The 22,263-nt window shown below is 39.7% G+C and overlaps 2 protein-coding genes across 4 annotated transcripts in view; both read left to right on the top strand.

Moving 5' to 3' along the window:
* The window catches only part of LOC133618479 (rho GTPase-activating protein 29-like), a 104,703-nt gene extending 87,523 nt beyond the window's left edge, over positions 1–17,180 (top strand). For 2 of the 3 annotated variants that reach the window (XM_061978869.2, XM_061978868.2), the window contains exons 15-20: positions 63–226; positions 295–483; positions 554–691; positions 5,952–6,190; positions 9,151–9,418; positions 15,560–17,179. In XM_061978869.2, coding sequence (XP_061834853.1) covers positions 63–226; positions 295–483; positions 554–691; positions 5,952–6,190; positions 9,151–9,418; positions 15,560–16,594 — 2,033 coding nt within the window. In that variant the 3' untranslated portion in view covers positions 16,595–17,179. Of the gene's footprint in view, positions 1–62; positions 227–294; positions 484–553; positions 692–5,951; positions 6,191–9,150; positions 9,419–15,559 lie in introns of all 3 variants that reach the window. The other variant, XM_061978867.2, reaches the window with a different exon arrangement.
* A 240-nt stretch (positions 17,181–17,420) lies between these two features.
* abca4b (ATP-binding cassette, sub-family A (ABC1), member 4b) overlaps positions 17,421–22,263 on the top strand; it is a 115,275-nt gene continuing 110,432 nt past the window's right edge. Inside the window, exons 1-3 of the mRNA XM_061978866.2 lie at positions 17,421–17,485; positions 19,308–19,410; positions 19,760–19,932. The gene's annotated coding sequence lies outside the window, so the exon portion shown is untranslated. The remainder of the gene's footprint in view (positions 17,486–19,307; positions 19,411–19,759; positions 19,933–22,263) is intronic.

Here is a 22,263-nt window from a genome sequence, read left to right on the forward strand (position 1 = left end):
ATGGATGCATGGATATTCTGATTGATGCATTATGCACATGATGCAAACTTTTTCATTTGCAGGTCTGGCAGAGATGGTGACAGAGACGGCAAGCTCTCCCGGCCCTTTTCGAAATGCTCAAATGTCCAAAGCCGCCCAAACGCACAAGCTGAGGAAGCTACGAGCACCGTCCAAATGTCGGGAGTGCGACAGCCTGGTGGTCTTCCACGGGGCCGAGTGCGAGGAGGTACTGGGTTCATTTAGGGACGTCCCGCGCCTTGAGTACTGTGTGACGTAAACTTTTTTTCCTGTTAGTGCTCTCTGGCCTGCCACAAAAAGTGTCTGGAAACGCTGGCCATCCAGTGTGGACATAAAAAGCTGCAGGGCAGGTTGCAGCTCTTCGGCATCAGCTTCGCCCAGGCGGCTAAGAACAGCGTCGACGGGATCCCCTTTATCATCAAAAAGTGTACCTCCGAGATAGAAAGCCGCGCCCTCAACATCAAGGTAGAACTCTGTTTGTCTCCGCAGATGCGGACCATAAGCAATCTTGTATCGTAACATCTTCTTTTCCTAGGGCATTTATCGTGTGAACGGCGCCAAGTCGCGCGTGGAGAAGCTCTGCCAGGCGTTCGAAAACGGCAAAGATTTGGTGGAGCTGTCTGAGCTCTCGCCGCACGACATCAGCAACGTCCTCAAGCTCTACCTGAGACAGGTCAGTCCTTGTTTGGACATCACAGATGTAAGAAACTCAATATATGCATAACACCTGTAACCAGGTTCCATAATAGCACCGGTGCCAATGTAAACGGTGGTAACCAGACTGAAAAAAGAAGCTATAGGTGCCTCATTTTGGTGCTAAATAAACAGACTCAACAACTGCAACAAGCAACTAATGTAGTAGCAGTAGTGATATTGTACAATTACCGTATTTTTCGGACTATAAGTCGCAGTTTTTTTCATAGTTTGGCCGGGGGTGCGACTTATACTCAGGAGCGACTTATGTGTGAAATTATTAACACATTAGCGTAAAATATCAAATAATATTATTTATCTCATTCACGTAAGAGACTAGACGTATAAGATTTCATGGGATTTAGCGATTAGGAGTGACAGATTGTTTGGTAAACGTATAGCATGTTCTATATGTTATAGTTATTTGAATGACTCTTACCATAATATGTTACGTTAACATACTAGTTGGTTATTTATGCCTCATATAACGTACACTTATTCAGCCTGTTGTTCACTATTCTTTATTTATTTTAAATTGCCTTTCAAATGTCTATTCTTGGTGTTGGGTTTTATCAAATAAATTTCCCCAAAAAATGAGACTTATATATGTTTTTTTCCTTCTTTATTATGCATTTTCGGCCGGTGCGACTTATACTCCGAAAAATACGGTATTTTGCTCTCTTATTGAGTGAGTGATCAAAGATTATGAGACAGAGGTGTTTTTATGGTGCGTTCAAGGACCGCTGAACCGACTGGGACAACACGATGCCTGCCAGAAATAATAGGTAATAATTGGGGATGTCCGATAATTACTTTTTGCCGATATCCGATATTCCGATATTGTCCAACTCTTTAATTACCGATACCGATATCAACCGATACCGATATATACAGTCGTGGAATTAACACATTATTATGCCTAATTTGGACAACCAGGTATGGTGAAGATAAGATCCTTTTTTTTTTTAAATAAGAAAATAAAATAAGAAAAATAAATTATTAACATTTTTTTGAATAAAAAAGAAAGTAAAACAATATAAAAACAATTACATAGAAACGAGTAATTAATGAAAATGAGTCAAATTAACTGTTAAAGGTTAGTACTATTAGTGGACCAGCAGCACGCACAATCATGTGTGCTTACGGACTGTATCCCTTGCAGACTGTATTGATATATATTGATATATAATGTAGGAACCAGAATATTAATAACAGAAAGAAACAACCCTTTTGTGTTAATGAGTGGGGGAGGGAAGTTTTTTGGGTTGGTGCACTAATTGTAAGTGTATCTTGTGTTTTTTATGTTGAATTAATTAAAACAAAAAACAAAACAAAAAAAACGATACCGATAATAAAAAAAACGATACCGATAATTTCCGATATTACATTTTAACGCATTTATCGGCCAGCCGATATTATCGGACATCTCTAGTAATAATAATAGATTTTATTTGTTATGTACTTTTCATTTAAATAAATATAAAACAATAAAAGATTTGCCACCAAAACAGATCAAATATAACACTAAAAGACTACCAGTGAAGCATAACAGCATAAAACAAAACTTGCAAAGTAGTGAGTTTTTTTTAACAGTGTAACTATTTATTTTAGTTATTAAAAAAAAAATAACTTGGTCAAAAGATTTCAGTGTGTAAAAGTACTTTTTGAGCACATTCAACAATACCGCAAAAATAATGATAATTTTGGTCACGATAACCATGATATGACATTTTCGGTATTGGTACATCCCTACAAGAGATTAAATGTTGGAATCTCCGTTGCATCATCTCTGTGGTGTTTGCATGTTTTACCCGCCCTTATGTGGGTTGTCTACCACACCCCAAAACACTCTAAATTGAGACTCTAAAGCCTGGTGTATACTCTCGCGTCACATAGCTTGTCGGACGCGTCTTGTTTGATTTATAGTTCTTCCGTGGGGGGGAGGTGGCGCCAGACTTGTAATTCTCTTCCAAAACACTAAGGGGCAGTGTCTCCAGAAGGAGCAGCTGCAGCTGTCATTGACTAGATACGGTATTTCCTTCTTGTGAAGAGTGATGGTAGACGACATCCACACTGGACCTAATCTTTCAGAATCATCAGTTTACTTTTAATGGACATTTTACTGATAAACCAGAGGAAAATACCTTTGTGAAGATGGACTCTGCAACGTCTGAACAAGACGCTATTATTATTTGCAACGCTATTCGGCCATTTGGGACATGGGACAAGAAAGAGCTATCAAACCTCTAAAGGCTTAGTGGCCACATGCGTGGACAGCACATTTTAGCTCTTATTTCCAAAATTGTGTACACTACTGAATTGGGGTCTTATGGCCGCTTATGTGGACACTTATACTGCCATCTGGTGGTGTCAGAAGAGTATAACATACAACGGAAAAAAGTGTAAAAATAAGAATTAGCATGTCACTAAACATGAAGTACACGTTTGTTACTTATGGACTAAGTACATCATATAAAAAGATGATTCTTAGTTTTTATTCTAATTAGGGTCCAATAAGCCCAAATAGCAAAGAGAAATACAAAAAGCATGTAAACAAACAGCTTGGGCCTTAAGAGGTTAATTGTAAATAAACAAAATTGTTCAATAATTATTGTAAGTTAACGACATGCTGTTGTTAATCCGTATGGTCATGTTCAGAGTTCACATGTTTGTAAATCTACCGTGCCTGAAAGATTATTGGGGGAGAGAATAAGAAGTGATGTGTGTGAGAGAAAAAGACTTACCGCGTTTTTCGGAGTATAAGTCGCGCCGGCCGAAAATGCATAATAAAGAAGGAAAAAAACATATATAAGTCGCACTGGAGTATAAGTCGCATTTTTTGGGGAAATGTATTTGATAAAAGCCAACACCAAGAATAGACATTTGAAAGGCAATTTAAAATAAATAAAGAATAGTGAACAACAGGCTGAATAAGTGTACGTTATATGAGGCATAAATAACCAACTGGTATGTTAACGTAACATATTATGGTAAGAGTCATTCAAATAACTATAACATATAGAACATGCTATGCGTTTACCAAACAATCTGTCACTCCTAATCGCTAAATCCCATGAAATCTTATACGTCTAGTCTCTTACGTGAATGAGATAAATAATATTATTTGATATTTGACGCTAATGTGTTAATAATTTCACACATAAGTCGCTCCTGAGTATAAGTCGCACCCCCGGCCAAACTATGAAAAAAACTGCGACTTATAGTCCGAAAAATACGGTATGTGCACGAGAAATAATTTGTCAGAATTTAACCTGTTATTAGCACAAAAAATTGGCAATAAAAGTTTAAAACAGTGTTATACTTTGACTTCTTCTGGACGCAACAACAACACAATAAACTGAAAAACACACAGTGATTATTTTTAAAGTGCACCGAGATATTAAGTACACACGTTTTCATGCAAATGTTTAATCAATCAATCAATGTTTATTTATATAGCCCTAAATCACAAGTGTCTCAAAGGGCCGCACAAGCCACAACGACATCCTCGGTTCAGAGCCCACATAAGGGCAAGGGAAAACTCACAACCCAGTGGGACGTCAATGTGAATGACTATGAAAAACCTTGGAGAGGACCGCCCCCCCCCCCTCTAGGGGAGACCGGATGCAATGGACGTCGAGTGGGTCTGACATAATATTGTGAAAGTCCAGTCCATAGTGGATCTAACATAATAGTGAGAGTCCAGTCCATAGTGGATCTAACATAATAGTAAGAGTTCAGTCCATAGTGGATCTAACATAATATTGTGAGAGTCCAGTCCATAGTGGATCTAACATAATAGTAAGAGTTCAGTCCATAGTGGATCTAACATAATATTGTGATAGTCCAGTCCATAGTGGATCTAACATAATAGTAAGAGTTCAGTCCATAGTGGATCTAGCATAATATTGTGAGAGTCCAGTCCATAGTGGATCTAACATAACAGTAAGAGTTCAGTCCATAGTGGATCTAGCATAATATTGTGAGAGTCCAGTCCATAGTGGATCTAACATAACAGTAAGAGTTCAGTCCATAGTGGATCTAGCATAATATAGTGAGAGTCCAGTTCATAGTGGATCTAACATAATAGTAAAAGTCCAGTCCATAGTGGATCTAGCATAATATTGTGAGAGTCCAGTCCATAGTGGATCTAACATAATAGTAAGAGTTCAGTCCATAGTGGATCTAACATAATAGTGTGAGAGTCCAGTCCATAGTGGATCTAACAAAATAGTGTGAGAGTCCAGTCCATAGTGAATCTAACATAATAGTGAGAGTCCAGTCCATAGTGAATCTAACATAATAGTGAGCGTCCAGTCCATACTGGATCTAACATAATAGTGAGAGTTCAGTCCATAGTGGATCTAACATAATAGTGAGAGTCCAGTCCATAGTGGATCTAACATAATAGTAAGAGTCCAGTTCATAGTGGATCTAACATAATAGTGAGAGTCCAGTCCATAGTGGATCTAACATAATAGTAAGAGTCCAGTTTATAGTGGATCTAACATAATAGTGAGAGTCCAGTCCATAGTGGGGCCAGCAGGAGACCATCCCGAGCGGAGACGGGTCAGCAGCGCAGAGATGTCCCCAACCGATGCACAGGCGAGCGATCCACCCCACATCCCGACTCTGGACAGCCAGCACTTCATCCATGGCCACCGGACCTGTGCCCCCCCTTCCACGCAGGAGAGGGGGGCAGAGAAGAAAAGAAAAGAAACGGCAGATCAACTGGTCTAAAAGGGGGTCTATTTAAAGAGTATACAAATGAGTTTTAAGATGGGACTTAAATGCTGCTAATCACTGTTGTTTTATTTCATACAATAATTTGTGCAATTCAAGCCTAGTCTGCTGGCCTGTATTCAGGGACCATCCGTGGCAAAAAACTGACCAATCACAGCTCTGCGTTGCAAACATAGGATTTTTTTGGCGGTGCATGCGAGTGTTGTGGGACGTTACGCAGGGTCAAGGGGGCACAACGGCGTCGCCTACACAAGAGTATATTCCAGGCTTAAATTGTCCGTTAGTATGAATGACAGGTGACCTCTCACAAAAACTCAGCTGGGATAGGCTCCAGCTTACACCTGACCCCGGTTTAGAAAATGGATGCCAAGTCATAGCGATCCCCAGATAACATGCTAGTGAGCTGGATGATAGCAGAGCCATCTGATTGGACGAGACCGTATGAAAAAGTGCTATGATGTTTTAGTAATAAAACCCACATTGTGTTCTGTGTGCAGTTACCAGAGCCGCTGATCCTTTACCGCCACTACAACGACTTCATCGGCCTGGCTAAGGAGTACCAGCGGGCGGTCGTGGAGGAGGCCGACGCCCTGCAGAGCGCCCAGGTGAAAGGGGAGAAACCCAGCAGCCCGAGCGTCCACCTCAACCGTGCGGTTCTGCGGATCAGGGACCTGCTGCGTCAACTGCCCGCCGCCAACTACCGCACTCTGCATTACCTCATAGCGCACCTGAACAGGTACGGACCTTAACCACAAACACTAGCACAGGGGTCGGCAACCCAAAACATTGAAAGAGCCATATATGACCAAAAATACAAAAAAACAAGTCTGTCTGGAGCCGCAAAAAATGAAAAGCCGTATATAAGCGTTATAATGAAGGCAACACATGATGTAAGTATCTAGCTATAATAGCCTACTATCAAAATGACTGTGTCCCAGGCTCAAGCAAATCTTCGTTGACAGAAATGTTGAAATGTAATATTCTACACATTTTAAAAAACATTAGTAAATTAGTAACATTAGTAAATAGCATGTTAGCATTGATTAGCTTGCAGTCATGCACTGACCAAATATGCCTGATTGGCACTCCAACAAGTCAATAACATCAACAAAGCTCACCTTTGTGCATTCACACACAGTATAAAACGTTTGGTGGACAAACTGAGACAAAGGAGTGGAATATTTTACATGTAAACAAACTGTCGCGTCACAGTCCACACTATGGTGGGTTCAAGAACCGCTGAAATTAGTAGGACAAAACGATGTTCGCCAAATAGTTTCATCAGTGAAGCGTGCACACAAACATATTAAACAGTGGGCTTCCTAACAAGTGGGAAGGTTTGTGTCATGTTTGTCCTCAAACAAAAAATATACTAAAACAAAAAAATTATTTCCCCCCCATCTTTTTCCATTTTTAATCATTTTTTATGGCGGCACCAAAGAGCCGCGGGTTGTTGACCCCGCACTCGGAGGACGTTTTGTGTAGTCAAGTGCTTGGTGGAACTAAAAATAGTCAGATTTCCTCAAAGTGTACAGGAAGTGGCCCCAAGTGTGCACTGCAAAAAGTCAGTGTTCAAAAACAATTAAAAAAAATCAAAAAATTAGTTGTATTTTACTTGAACTAAGCAAAATTATCTGCCAATAGAACAAGAAAATTCGGCTTGTCAAGACTTTCCAAAACAAGTAAAATTAGCTAACCTCAATGAACTCAAAAATAGCTTAAAATACGTATATTCTCACTAATAACAAGTGCACTTTTCTTAGTAGAAAAAAAGGGACCTTTTTGCTCAATATAATGAAGAATATTCTTAAATAAGTAAATGCTAGTGCCATTATCTTGACATAATGATATGCGCTCGGCATCATGATTTTTTTTTAATGCTTGAAATAAGAAATTATTACTTTAAAAAAGTAGTTTTATACTTGTGAGTGTTGATGACACAGCTTTGCAACAGTTGATATTCTAGTTTCAAGCATGTTTTACTCAATATAGGTCATCAAATCTCAGCTACAAGCTGTACACTGCAAAAAGTCAGTGTTCAAAAACAAAAGAAAAATACAAAAATGAGGGGTATTTTACTTGAACTAAGCAAAATTATCTGCCAATAGAACAAGAAAATTTGGCTTGTCAAGACTTTCCAAAACAAGTAAAATTAGCTAACCTCAATGAACCCAAAAATACCTTAAAATAAGTATATTCTCACTAATAACAAGTGCACTTTTCTTGGTAGAAAAAAAAAAGGGACCTTTTTGCTCAATATGTTGAAAAATATCCTTAAATGAAGTAAATGCTAGTGCCATTATCTTGACATAATGATATGCACTCGGCATTACATTTCTTGAAACCAGCAAACTTATACTAAAAACTAATTTATTGTTCTTAATGGAAAGGCAACAAGGCAACCGCTTGTTACTCTCGGGGTCTCCTAGCCGCTCAGGCAAATCATATGGTCTAAAAATGCATTTTTCCATTGATAACATGACATCATCGCGCCAAGTGCGTGCTCTTTCAGTCAATTAGTGCGCATATATACAGCCCGGCCCCCGGCCAAAATGTTTTTAATTGTATTTTGAAGAATTTATCTGAATATGTATGAACTATTTCTGTTCAAAATTGTTAGAAATGTGAAATGTTTAAATATTAACTGTCAGTTTACTGTACTGTGCCAACTGTACTACTATATGAGTACGTATTTTCTATTGTTTTATTGAAAATCAAACAGCAAAGTCCATTTGGCTGTCATCTGTTTTAATTATGAGACACAATTGTGTCAAAGTCATTATTTTTTTTCATGCTTGAAATAAGAAATGATTACTTTAAAAAAGTAGTTTTATACTTGTGAGTGTTGATGACACAGCTTTGCAACAGTTGATATTCTAGTTTCAAGCATGTTTTACTCAATATAGGTCATCAAATCTCAGCAACAAGCTGTAATATCTTACTGAGATCATTTAGGACCAAAACCCTTAAAACCATACCTCTACCATAAAATCTGCTTAGTGAGAAGAATTATCTTATCAGCAAATATTAAGCAAATATCACCCTTATTTGAGATATTTAATCTTACTTACCGTATTTTTCAGACTGTAAGTCGCAGTTTTTTTCATAGTTTGGCCGGGGGTGCGACTTATACTCAGGAGCGACTTATGTGTGAAATTATTAACACGTTACCGTAAAATATCAAATCATATTATTTAGCTCATTCACGTAAGAGACTGGACGTATAAGATTTCATGGGATTTAGCGATTAGGAGTGACAGATTGTTTGGTAAACGTATAGCATGTTCTATATGTTATAGTTATTTGAATGACTCTTACCATAATATGTTACGTTAACATACCAGGCACGTTCTCAGTTGGTTATTTATGCCTCATATAACGTACACTTATTCAGCCTGTTGTTCACTATTCTTTATTTATTTTAAATTGCCTTTCAAATGTCTATTCTTAGTGTTGGCTTTTATCAAATAAATTTCCCCCAAAAATGCGACTTATACTCCAGTGCGACTTATATATGTTTTTTCCCTTCTTTATTATACATTTTCGGCCGGTGCGACTTATACTCCGGTGCGACTTATACTCCGGTGCGACTTATACTCCAAAAATACGGTAGATGTCAGTTTTAGCAGTGTGTCACGCAGAGCCGCTAATTTAAAACCTGCTCTTGACACGCGATGTTTGACTTTTTTGTCACAGAGTGGCCGAGCAGGCGGAGGAGAACAAGATGACGGCGAGCAACCTGGGCATCATCTTCGGCCCCACGCTGGTCAAGCCCCGGCAGGCCGAAGCCGAGGTGTCCTTGTCCTCCTTGGTGGACTACCCCTACCAGGCGCTCATGGTGGAGTTGCTGGTGCGACACTTCCAGGTGGTCTTTGGTGGCTCCGACGCTTCGACCAGGCTCACCTCCCAGGAGAAGCTGCAGCGGCTCAGCAGACACTCTGCTTCTTTGATGGACATTAAAGAGGTGAGGACGTCATCGCTATATTATAATATATTATACATAATTGACCTTTTTCCCATCTTTTACGGGGGCACCTTGTGGCGACTCATCAGCGTTCCTGTTCTGTAACCCTGTACACTGTTTGTTTGTCTCATCTTGAACGGGTTTGTGCTGAAAACAAAGTTTTGTTGTACCTGTGCAATGACAATAAAGACCTATCTACCTACCTAAACCTAAATACCGTATTTATTATAAGTCGCAGTTTTTTTCATAGTTTGGCCGAGGGTGCGACTTATACTCAGGAGCGACTTATGTGTGAAATTATGAACACATTACCGTAAAATATCAAATAATATTATTTATCTCATTCATGTAAGAGACTAGACGTATATCAGCAATCGTCACACACACACACACACACGTCAACCATACTTGCCAACCCTCCCGGATTTTCCGGGAGACTCCCGAAATTCAGCGCCTCTCCCGAAAACCTCCCGGGACAAATTTTCTCCCGAAAATCTCCCGAAATTCAGGCGGAGCTGAAGGCCACGCCCCCTCCAGCTCCATGCGGACCTGAGTCCGCTTTCCCACAATATAAACAACGTGCCTGCCCAATCACGTTATAACTGTTGAATGATCGAGGGCGAGTTCTTGGTTTCTTATGTGGGTTTATTGTTAGGCAGTTTCATTAACGTCCTCCCAGCGCGGTAACAACACACAACAACAGCAGTCACGTTTTCGTCTACCGTAAAGCAGTTCGTCTGCCGTAAACAGCAATGTTGTGACACTCTTAAACAGGACAATACTGCCATCTAGTGCATTTGATGAAAGCACTGCCACACAGCAATGCATCATCAGAGAGGGTGTTCAGCATGGTTAGAAAAAATAGTGACAGAGAATAGAACAAGGATGGACAATTCAACCCTTAACTCAACAATGAGTAGATGAGTGTTATGTGTGTGTATATGTGTAAATAAATGAACACTGAAATTCAAGTATTTCTTTTATTTATATATATATATATATATATATATCTAGCTAGAATTCACTGAAAGTCAAGTATTTCTTATATATATATATATATATATATATATATATATATATATATATATATTATATATTAGCTATATATATATATATATATATATATATATATATATATATAAGAAATACTTGACTTTCAGTGAATTCTAGCTATAACTATATATTTATTTTATTATATATATATATATATATATACTGTATATATATATATATATATATATATATATATATATATACATGTATATATATATATATATATATATATATATATATATATATATATATATATATATATATATATATATATATATATATATATATATATATGAAATACTTGACTTGGTGAATTCTAGCTGTAAATATACTCCTCCCCTCTTAACCACGCCCTCCGCCCCCACCCCTCCACCCCCCACCTCCCGAAATCGGAGGTCTCAAGGTTGGCAAGTATGACGTCAACCAATACAAATTTGGCGGGGGCGGGTCATGGCAGAAGTGCATTGTGGAAAAAAAAGATGCTACCAGCTACTACTTCCGTACCTATGATAATTGATCAATTCAACATTGGCGGTAATTTATAAAAACTGAGAAGGACTGAACAAAAATGGCACCGGAAAGGAAATCATATACTGCAGGTTACAAGCTGGAAGTAGTGAAATATGCAGCAGAAAATAAATACGATTTCCCCAAAAAATGCGACTTATATACCGTATTTTTCGGAGTATAAGTCGCACCTGCCGAAAATGCATAATAAAGAAGGAAAAAAATATATATAAGTCGCACTGGAGCCCGGCCAAACTATGAAAAAAACTGCGACTTATAGTCCGAAAAATACGGTATGTTTTTTTCCTTCTTTATTATGCATTTTCGGCCGGTGCGACTTATACTCCGGAGCGACTTATACTCCGAAAAATTTGGTGCTAATGTTTTTCGATAATGGCTTTTTTGCCGATATCCGATATTCCAGTATTGTCCAACTCTTAATTACTGATACGATATATACAGTCGTGGAATTAACACATTATTATGCCTAATTTTGTTGTGATGGCCCACTGGATGCATTAAACAATGTAACAAGGTTTTCCAAAATAAATCAACTCCATCCATCCATCCATCCATCCATCTTCTTCCGCTTATCCGAGGTCGGGTCGCGGGGGCAGCAGCCTAAGCAGGGAAGCCCAGACTTCCCTCTCCCCAGCCACTTCGTCCAGCTCCTCCCGGTGGATCCCGAGGCGTTCCCAGGCCAGCCGGGAGACATAGTCTTCCCAACGTGTCCTGGGTCTTCCCCGTGGCCTCCTACCGGTCGGACGTGCCCGAAACACCTCCCGAGGGAGGCGTTCGGGTGGCATCCTGACCAGATGCCCGAACCACCTCATCTGGCTCCTCTCGATGCGGAGGAGCCAGATGACTCAAGTTATGGAAAAAAATGCCAACATGGCACTGCCATATTTATTATTGAAGTCACAAAGTGCATTAAAACAAAGTGCCTCAAAACGGCAGCTCGGAATTTGGGACATGCTCTCCCTGAGAGAGTATGAGGAGGTGGAGGTGGGCGGGGTAGCGGGGGTTATATATTCTAGCGTCCCGGAAGAGTTAGTGCTGCAAGGGGTTCTGGGTATTTGTTCTGTTGTGTTTATGTTGTGTTACGGTGCGGATGTTCTCCCGAAATGTGTTTGTCATTCCTGTTTGGTGTGGGTTCACGGTGTGGCGCATATTTGTAACAGTGTTAAAGTTGTTTATACGGCCACCCTCAGTGTGACCTGTATGGCTATTGACCAAGTATGCGTCGCATTCACTTGTGTGTGTGTGAAAAGCCGTAGATATTATGTGATTGGGCCGGCACGTAAAGGCAGTGCCTTTAAGTCACGCCCCCAATATTGTTGTCTGGGTGGAAATCGGGAGAAATTCGGGAGAATGGTTGCCCCGGGAGATTTTCGGGAGGGGCACTGAAATTCGGGAGTCTCCCGGGAAAATCGGGAGGGTTGGCAAGTAAGACTGGGAGATGCAACTGCTCTGTATTTCTCCCTACGTCCGTGTACCACTCCGTACAGCGGCGTTTTAAAAAGTCATACATTTTACTTTTTGAAACCCATCCATCCATCCATTTGCTACCACTTAATCTCTTCGGGGTCGTGGGGGGCGCTGGAGCCTATCTCAGCTACAATCGGGCGGAAGGCGGGGTACACCCTGGACAAGTCGCCACCTCATGACAGGTACCGATACCGATAATTTCCGATATTACATTTTAAAGCATTTATCGGCCGATAATATCGGCAGTCCGATATTGTCGGACATCTCAACTAAATACCTAAATACCTACCTACCAAAATGTAGGATTGCATCATGAGGTTCACACTCACACACTGCAAAAAGTCAGTGTTCAAAAACAAGAAAAAAAATACAAAAATGAGGGGTATTTTATTTGAACTAAGCAAAATTATCTGCCAGTAGAACAAGAAAATTTGGCTTGTCAAGACTTTCCAAAACAAGTAAAATTAGCTAACTTCAATGAACCCAAAAATACCTTAAAATAAGTATATTCTCACTAATAACAAGTGCACTTTTCTTGGTAGAAAAAAAAAGAGACCTTTTTTGCTCAATATGTTGAAAAATATTCTAAAATGAAGTAAATGCTAGTGCCATTATCTTGACATAATGATATGCGCTCGGCATTACATTTCTTGAAACCAGCAAACTTATACTAAAAACTAATTTATTGTTCTTAATGGAAAGGCAACAAAGCAACATCTTGTTACTCTCGGGGTCTCCTAGCCCAGGGGTCGGCAACCTTTACCAGTCAAAGAGCCATTTTGACCAATTTCACAAATTAAAGATAACGATGGGAGCCACTAAAATCTTTTGAAATTTAACATGAAATAACAGTGCATACAAAGTTTTTTTTTTGCTTTATGCTATGTATAAAGCAAGGGTCTCAGACACGCGGTCCACACCTTAATATGAGAAGAAATTGGATGTTAGTGCGGCCCGCAAGTTTTATATGAATGGCGCTTGACAGCGTCATTCTTGTCAACCCTCCCGATTTTTCCAGTATCAAGGCAACTGTTCTCTCGAACGTGCCGTGAAGGTTACAGCATTTAACGTCCACTACAACCAGCGTGCCGGCCCAGCCACACGGTGTATGGGGCTTCTGCTTGCTCACGTAGGTGACAGCAAGGCATACTTGGTCAACAACCACACAGGTTACACTGACGGTGGAGGTATAAAAAATGTAACACTGTTACTAATAAGTGAAGTGAAGTGAATTATATTTATATAGCGCTTTTCTCTAGTGACTCAAAGCGCTTTACATAGTGAAAACCCAATATCTAAGTTACATTTAAAGCAGTGTGGGTGGCACTGGGAGCAGGTGGGTAAAGTGTCTTGCCCAAGGACACAACGGAAGTGACTAGGATGGCGGAAGTGAGGATCGAACCTGGAACCCTCAAGTTGCTGGCACGGCCACTCTACCAACCGAGCTATACCGCCCCAGTAAAAGAGTGCAGGTACTAGACTGGCCTGCCTGTAGTCCAGACCTGTCTCCCATTGAAAATGTGTGGCGCAATATGTAACCTAAAATACCACAACGTAGACCCCCGGACTGTTGAACAACTTAAGCTGTACATCAAGCAAGAATGGGAAAGAATTCCACCTGAAAAGTTTCAAAAATTGGTCTCCTCAGTTCCCAAACGTTTACTGAGTGTTGTTAAAAGGAAAGGCCATGTAACACAGTGGTAAACATGCCTCTGTACCAAGTTTTTTGCACTGTGTTGCTGCCATTAAATTCTAAGTTAAAGATTATTTGCAAAAAAAAATAAATAAATAAATAAAATAATGCGCCACACTGTGAACCCACACCAAACACGAATGACAAACACATTTCGGGAGAACATCTGCACCGTAACACAACATAAACACAATAGAACAAATACCCAGAATCCCATGCAGCCCTAACTCTTCCGGGCTACATTATACACCCCGCTCGGGAGGTTTCTGCTAGAGGCACCAAAATCCGTAAGTCTCCCGGGAAAATCGAGGGGGTCAGCAAGTATGCAGCTGAGCCGCATCAGAGTGATCAAAGAGCCGCGGGTTGCCGACCCCTGTCCTAGCCGTTCAGGCAAATCATATTGTCTAAAAATGCATTTTTCCATGGATAACATGACATCATCGCGCCAAGCGCGTGCTCTTTCAGTCAATTCGTGCGCATATATACAGCCCGGTCCCTGGCCAAAATTTTTTTAATTGTAATTTTGAGGAATTTACGTGAATGTGCATGAACTATTTCTGTTCAAAATTGTTAGAAATGTTAAATGTTTAAATATTAACTGTCAGTTTACTGTACTGTGCCAACTGTACTACTATATGAGTACGTATTTTCTATTGTTTCATTGAAAATAAAACAGCAAAGTCCATCCGTTTTAATTATGAGACACAATTGTGTCAAAGTCATGATTTTTTTTTCATGCTTGAAATAAGAAATTATTACTTTAAAAAAGTAGTTTTATACTTGTGAGTGTTGATGACACAGCTTTGCATCAGTTGATATTCTAGTTTCAAGCATGTTTTACTCAATATAGGTCATCAAATTTGAGCTAAAAGCTGTAATATCTTACTGAGATCATTTAGGACCAAAACCCTTAAAACAAGTAAAACACTTAGTGAGAAGAATGATCTTATCAGACAGAAAATAAGCAAATATGTTTACAAAGTACAAAGAAGAAGAACCATGATAAACATTCTGAATTCATCCATTCTTTCATTCTTTCACTCACAAAATAATCTTACTTATCTCAACATATGAAATCTAACTTACTTCACCAATTATTATTTATTTACTTATTTAATTGTGATTACTTATGGAGTATATTGTGAATAAATTGAGAACAGGAAGTGAACAAAAGTTTTAGCAACTGTTATGTAAAAGAAAAGGGGTAGGATTAAATAAGCTCTGCTTCTTCCTACTCCTTTTCGAACATGTTGAAAAGAGAAACTGGAGATTGTGATGTATCATGTTGTATGCTTGCATGTTCCAAATAAACTCAAACTCAAACTCAATATCACCCTTATTTGAGATATTTCATCTTTCTTAGATTTCAGTTTTTACAGTGCATGTTTTTCCTCTTCCAGAGTGCCAAAGTGTACAAGAGGTTCTCCTCCGTCATCCCATCCTCTCACATCCTGGATGAGGTCCAGGAGGTCCAGCCAGGCGCAGACCGAAGAGAATCCTCAGAGGGACTCAACGGTGTCGCGGAGGTCGACAGGTCCGACCTCGTCTCCAACCGTCCTGGCTCCACCAGCTCCTCCTCCTCCTCCTCCCTGCCGCCAAAGGTCCACCTTCGAGCTCACCGCACCCGCCTGGCGTCTCGGCCCATCAGCATGCCGCTGGAACGCCTGCCGAGTCCTGCGCTGATTAGCGGGCGGACCGAAACGGACCCGGCCGAGCACGTCGACCCCGCGGTGGAAACGATCAAGGAGGTGTCGGAACCGGAGTGGTCCACCAGCCACACCGGCTCGTCCCGCGTTAGCACCTACTACATCACGCCGTTCATCGACACCCAGGCCATGCAGAGGCGGACGTGGGACAGGAGGTACAAACATTACGACGTCACCCCCCGGACCGCCATGATCGTGGCTAAGCTGCCCAACGCCACGACCGGAGGGGTGTTGCCCACCACCGCCCGCCCCATCCCCATCCCCGCTCCCAGTACTGTTAGCACCGTGTTCCCCAACAACCCTTACGCCATGTCCGTCAAACCCGCTTGGACCTCCAATGACGGCGACTCTTCCCCGCTGACGCTCAGACCGCCAAGAACTTTGCAGCCCCCGCCGGGGACTTTCTACAAGCCCCCCGTCACCTCCAGCAGCAGAGCTTGGACTCTCCCCGACTGGACGACCACAACAACCACCACCGCCGCCGCCGCCGCCAACCCCAATCAGGTCAACCCCGCCCCCTCCCCTTTCCCCCCTAAGCTCCAGACGCAGGACTCCACCGACAGCGCCATCGACCCCGGGGTCGCCACCTCCGCTTCCCTCTCGCCCCCACAGTCGCCGCTGCCGAGCAGCCCCGACGACCTCGGCCCCGGCGAGACAAAACCCGTCTACCAAAGACTGCGACCTCGGCGGCTGCAGGAGCTGGAGCACAGAGAGGCACACTTTGTCTGACCTTTTTTTCCTACCAAACCACACCATGAAAGTGTTCTAAGTACTAATAATATATTCTATACATATCATTCTGAACAAACCACTGAATACAAAATGTCTCTTCTTGTACTCCCACCACGCACTTAAAGCCGCTTTTAGTCTTCAAATGTGCTCATTTTTGTTTTTACACTTTTTGACCCCTTTTTTTAAATGTTTATTGGTACCTCTGTTATGTAACCAGTATTTATCTATTATTTTCTTTCCTCGTTCTACTCTCCAATCATTCCTTCATACTTGCATGTTTGTTGGTCGTTACCGTGAACTCGCAGATGACGCACGGCAGTTCCCCGCCGCAGATTAAAAAATGTACTTCAACTTGAATTTTCTCCCCAAGACATTTTTTTTTATTTACAAACCCCGTTTCCATATGAGTTGGGAAATTGTGTTAGATGTAAATATAAACGGAATACAATGATTTGCAAATCCTTTTCAACCCATATTCAATTGAATGCACTACAACAGGGGTCGGCAACCCGCGGCTCTAGAGCCGCATGCGGCTCTTTAGCGCCGCCCTAGTGGCTCTCTGGAGCTTTTTAAAAAATGTATGAAAAATGGAAAAAGATGAGGGGGGAAAAGTATATTTTTTGTTTTAATATGGTTTCTATAGGAGGACAAACACAACACAAACCTCCCTAATTGTTATAAAGCACACTGTTTATATTAAACATGCTTCACTGATTCGAGTATTTGGTGAGCGCCGTTTTGTCCTACTAATTTTGGCGGTCCTTGAACTCACCGTCGTTTGTTTACATGTATAACTTTCTCCGACTTTCTAGGACGTGTTTTATGCCACTTCTTTTTCTGTCTCATTTTGTCCACCAAACGTTTAACGTTGTGCATGAATACGCAAAGGTGAGTTTTGCTGATGTTATTGACTTGTCTGGAGTGCTAATCGGGCATATTTGGTCACTGCATGACTGCAAGCTAATCGATGCTAACATGCTATTTAGGCTAGCTATATGTACATATTGCATCATTATGCCTCGTTTGTAGCTATATTTGAGCTCATTTAGTTTCCTTTAAATCCTCTTGATTAAATGTATATCTCATGACACACTATCTGTATGTAATATGGCTTTTAATTTTTTGCGGCTCCAGACAGATTTGTTTTTGTATTTTTGGTCCAATATGGCTCTTTCAACATTTTGGGGTGCCGACCCCTGGTCTACAAAGACAAGATATTTGATGTTCAAACTCATAAACTTTATTTTTTTTGTTGCAAATAATAATTAACTTTGAATTTCATGGCTGCAACACATGCCAAAGTAGTTGGGAAAGGGCATGTTCACCATTGTGTTACATCACCTTTTCTTTTAACAACAGTCAATAAATGCTTGGGAACTGAGGAAATTAATTGACGCTTTGAAAGTGGAATTCTTTCCCATTCTTGTTTTATGTAGAGCTTCAGTCGTTCAACAGTCCGGGTTCTCCACTGTCATATTTTACGCTTCATAATGCGCCACACATTTTCGATGGGAGACAGGTCTGGACTGCAGGCGGGCCAGGAAAGTACCCGCACTCTTTTTTTTCTTTTTTTTTTACGAAGCCCCGCTGTTGTAACACGTGCTGAATGTGGCTTGGCATTGTCTTGCTGAAATAAGCAGGGGCGTCCATGAAAAAGACGGCGCTTAGATGGCAGCATATGTTGTTCCAAAACCTGTATGTACCTTTCAGCATTAATGGCGCCTTCACAGATGTGTAAGTTACCCATGCCTTGGGCACTAATACACCCCCATACCATCACAGATGCTGGCTTTTGAACTTTGCGTCGCTTCCCCTTTGGTCCGGATGACACGATGTCGAATATTTCCAAAAACAATTAGAAATTTGGACTCGTCAGACCACAGAACACTTTACCACTTTGCATGAGTCCATCTTAGATGATCTCGGGGCCCAGAGAAGCCGGCGGCGTTTCTGGATGTTGTTGATAAATGGCTTTCGCTTTGCATAGTAGAGCTTTAACTTGCACTTACAGATGTAGCGACAAACTGTATTTAGTGACAGTGGTTTTCTGAAGTGTTCCTGAGCCCATGTGGTGATATCCTTTAGAGATTGATGTCGGTTTTTGATACAGTGCCGTCTGAGGGATCAAAGGTCACGGTCATTCAATGTTGGTTTCCGGCCATGCCGCTTATGTGGAGTGATTTCTCCAGATTCTCTGAACCTTTTGATGATATTATGGACCGTAGATGTTGAAATCCCTAAATTTCTTGCAATTGCACTTTGAGAAACGTTGTTCTTAAACTGTTTGACTATTTGCTCACGCAGTTGTGGACAAAAGGGTGTACCTCGCCCCATCCTTTCTTGTGAAAGACTGAGCATTTTTTGGGAAGCTGTTTTTATACCCAATCATGGCACCCACCTGTTCCCAATTAGCCAAATAAGTGTTTGATGAGCATTCCTCAACTTTATCAGTATTTATTGCCACCTTTCCCAACTTCTTTGTCACGTGTTGCTGGCATCAAATTCTAAAGTTAATGATTATTTGCAAAACAAAAAAAAATGTTTATCAGTTTGAACATCAAATATGTTGTCTTTGTAGCATATTCAACTGAATATGATTTGCAAATCATTGTATTCCGTTTATATTTACACCTAACACAATTTCCCAATTCTTGGTATTTTAACGATCTTAAAATGCGACTCAACTTTGCATGTATTTTGTGATCCTCAGTCAAGGCTTCACATATCGGCAGCCTAATCGCCAGTGGCACCCCGGGCTCCCGCTAGAGCCGCTGAGAAGAGTGACTCACCTGGCGCTTACACAACCCCAGAAGGTCCAACTGTAATTCATCTTGCAAAGTACACTTATTTGCTCTATGCGAACGTTGCATTGGAAACGTCTGCCTTTACAAAGACAATAAGGCTCACTTTTCACTCCAAAGTATTATTGTTATGTCTGTGAACTATTACGATAGATGATATTTTTGGTCTTCTTATTTAGCTGCACGAGAGGGACTAAGTATTAGAAACACATGCAGTGTAGCAAAGATTGTTAAATTCATTAGTAAAAGGCCAAATTGTTGATACAACTTTTGGTGTATTGTGTTGTGGTTTCCACAGGACCCCTCTCTCTCTCCTCTCTTCTGCCTCAAAACAGATGACTGTTGTCTTTTTTTGCACCAGGGCCGAGTTGAGCCGGGAGATTAAAGCAATCAGATTAGGAACGTTGCTACTGCCACTGCTGACCCGCGGACAGAAGCGAGCCAGCGAGTGAGTGAGTGGGCAGAGTCACCCTCCCGTAGACCGAAGCTGCAGGTCTCCATGAGGCACGACTTTTACGCAACGTTCCGTCTCAGGTGAGACTTCCATTTATTTGTGTTGTAATGTCATATATGTATGTGTGTACACTGCAAAAACTGCTTATTTTCTGTCTAATAAGATAATTATCCTCATTAAGCAGATTTTATGTTAGAGTGTTTTACTTGTTTTAAGTGTTTTGGTCCTAAATGATCTCAGTAAGATATTACAGCTTGTTGCTGAGATTTGATGACCTATATTGAGTAAAACATGCTTGAAACTAGAATATCAACTGTTGCAAAGCTGTGTCATCAACACTCACAAGTATAAAACTACTTTTTTAAAGTAATCATTTCTTACTTCATGCATGAAAAAAAAATCATGAAGCCAAGCGCATATCATTATGTCAAGATAATGGCACTAGCATTTACTTATTTAAGAATATTTTTCAACATATTGAGCAAAAAGGTCCCATTTTTTTTTCTACCAAGAAAAGTGCACTTGTTATTAGTGAGAATATACTTATTTTAAGGTATTTTTGGGTTCATAGAAGTTAGCTAATTTTACTTGTTTTGGAAAGTCTTGACAAGCCGAATTTTCTTGTTCTATTGGCAGATAATTTTGCTTAGTTCAAATAAAATACCCCTCATTTTAAAAAAAAAATTTTTTTATTGTTTTTGAACACTGACTTTTTGCAGTGTACAGCTTGTAGCTGAGATTTGATGATCTATATTGAGTAAAACATGCTTGAAACTAGAATATCAACTGTTGCAAAGCTGTGTCATCAACACTCACAAGTATAAAACTGCTTTTTTAAAGTAATAATTTCTTATTTCAAGCATGAAAAAAAAATCATGATGCCGAGCGCCTATCATTATGTCAAGATAATGGCACTAGCATTTACTTATTTAAGAATATTCTATTAAGATAATTCTTCTCACTAAGCAGATTTTATGTTAGTGTTTTACTTGTTTTAAGTAAATGATCTCAGTAAGATATTACAGCTTGTTGCTGAGATTTGATGACCTATATTGAGTAAAACATGCTTGAAACTAGAATATCAACTGTTGCAAAGCTGTGTCATCAACACTCACAAGTATAAAACTACTTTTTTAAAGTAATAATAAAAAAAAATCATGATGCCGAGCGCATATCATTATTTCAAGATAATGGCACTAACATTTACTTAATTTAAGAATATTTTTCAACATATTGAGCAAAAAGGTCTCATTTTTTTTTCTACCAAGAAAAGTGCACTTGTTATTAGTGAGAATATACTTATTTTAAGGTATTTTTTGGGTTCATTGAGGTTAGCTAATTTTACTTGTTTCGGAAAGTCTTGACAAGCCAAATTTTCTTGTTCTATTGGCAGATAATTTTGCTTAGTTCAAATAAAATACCCCTCATTTTTGTATATATTTTTTTGTTTTTGAACACTGACTTTTTGCAGTGCATGATAACTGTTATTTTTAAGACTTTTGAATATTATTTGCAAGTATGCATTTAGTTAAGTTTGTCCTAGGTGTGTTGCGGTAGTCAGGAATAAGTATTTCCCATTATGTGATAGTCTTGTCTTTAGTTGAGTTCTACAAAGTGTTTATCCTGTAAGTATTGTACTCACTATACATTGAGGTTAGCTCATTTTACTTGTTTTGGAAAGTCTTAACAAGCCGAATTTTCTTGTTCTATTGGCAGATAATTGTGCTTAGTTCAAATTAAAATACCCCTAATTTTTGTATACATATTTTTTGTTTTTGAACACTGACTTTTTGCAGTGTATGAGGAATTATGGATCTATAGGACTTTAACTACACTGCAAAAACTGAAATCTAAGTAAGATTAAATATCTCAAATAAGGGTGATATTTGCTTATTTTCAGTCTGACAAGATAATTCTTCTCACTAAGCAGATTTTATGTTGGAGTGTTTTACTTGTTTTAAGTGTTTTGGTCCTAAATGATCTCAGTAAGATATTACAGCTTGTTGCTGAGATTGTATGACCTATATTGAGTAAAACATGCTTGAAACTAGAATATCAACTGTTGCAAAGCTGTGTCATCAACACTCACAAGTATAAAACTGCTTTTTTAAAGTAATCATTTCTTATTTCAAGCATGAAAAAAAAAATCATGATGCCGAGCGCATATCATTATGTCAAGATAATGGCACTAACATTTACTTAATTTAAGAATATTTTCCAACATATTGAGCAAAAAGGTCTCTTTTTTTTTTCTACCAAGAAAAGTGCACTTGTTATTAGTGAGAATATACTTATTTTAAGGTATTTTTGGGTTCATAGAAGTTAGCTAATTTTACTTGTTTTGGAAAGTCTTGACAAGCCGAATTTTCTTGTTCTATTGGCAGATAATTTTGCTTAGTTCAAATAAAATA

Source organism: Nerophis lumbriciformis, linkage group LG19 (assembly GCF_033978685.3).
Source record: "Nerophis lumbriciformis linkage group LG19, RoL_Nlum_v2.1, whole genome shotgun sequence".
Taxonomy (NCBI): Eukaryota; Metazoa; Chordata; class Actinopteri; order Syngnathiformes; family Syngnathidae; genus Nerophis; species Nerophis lumbriciformis.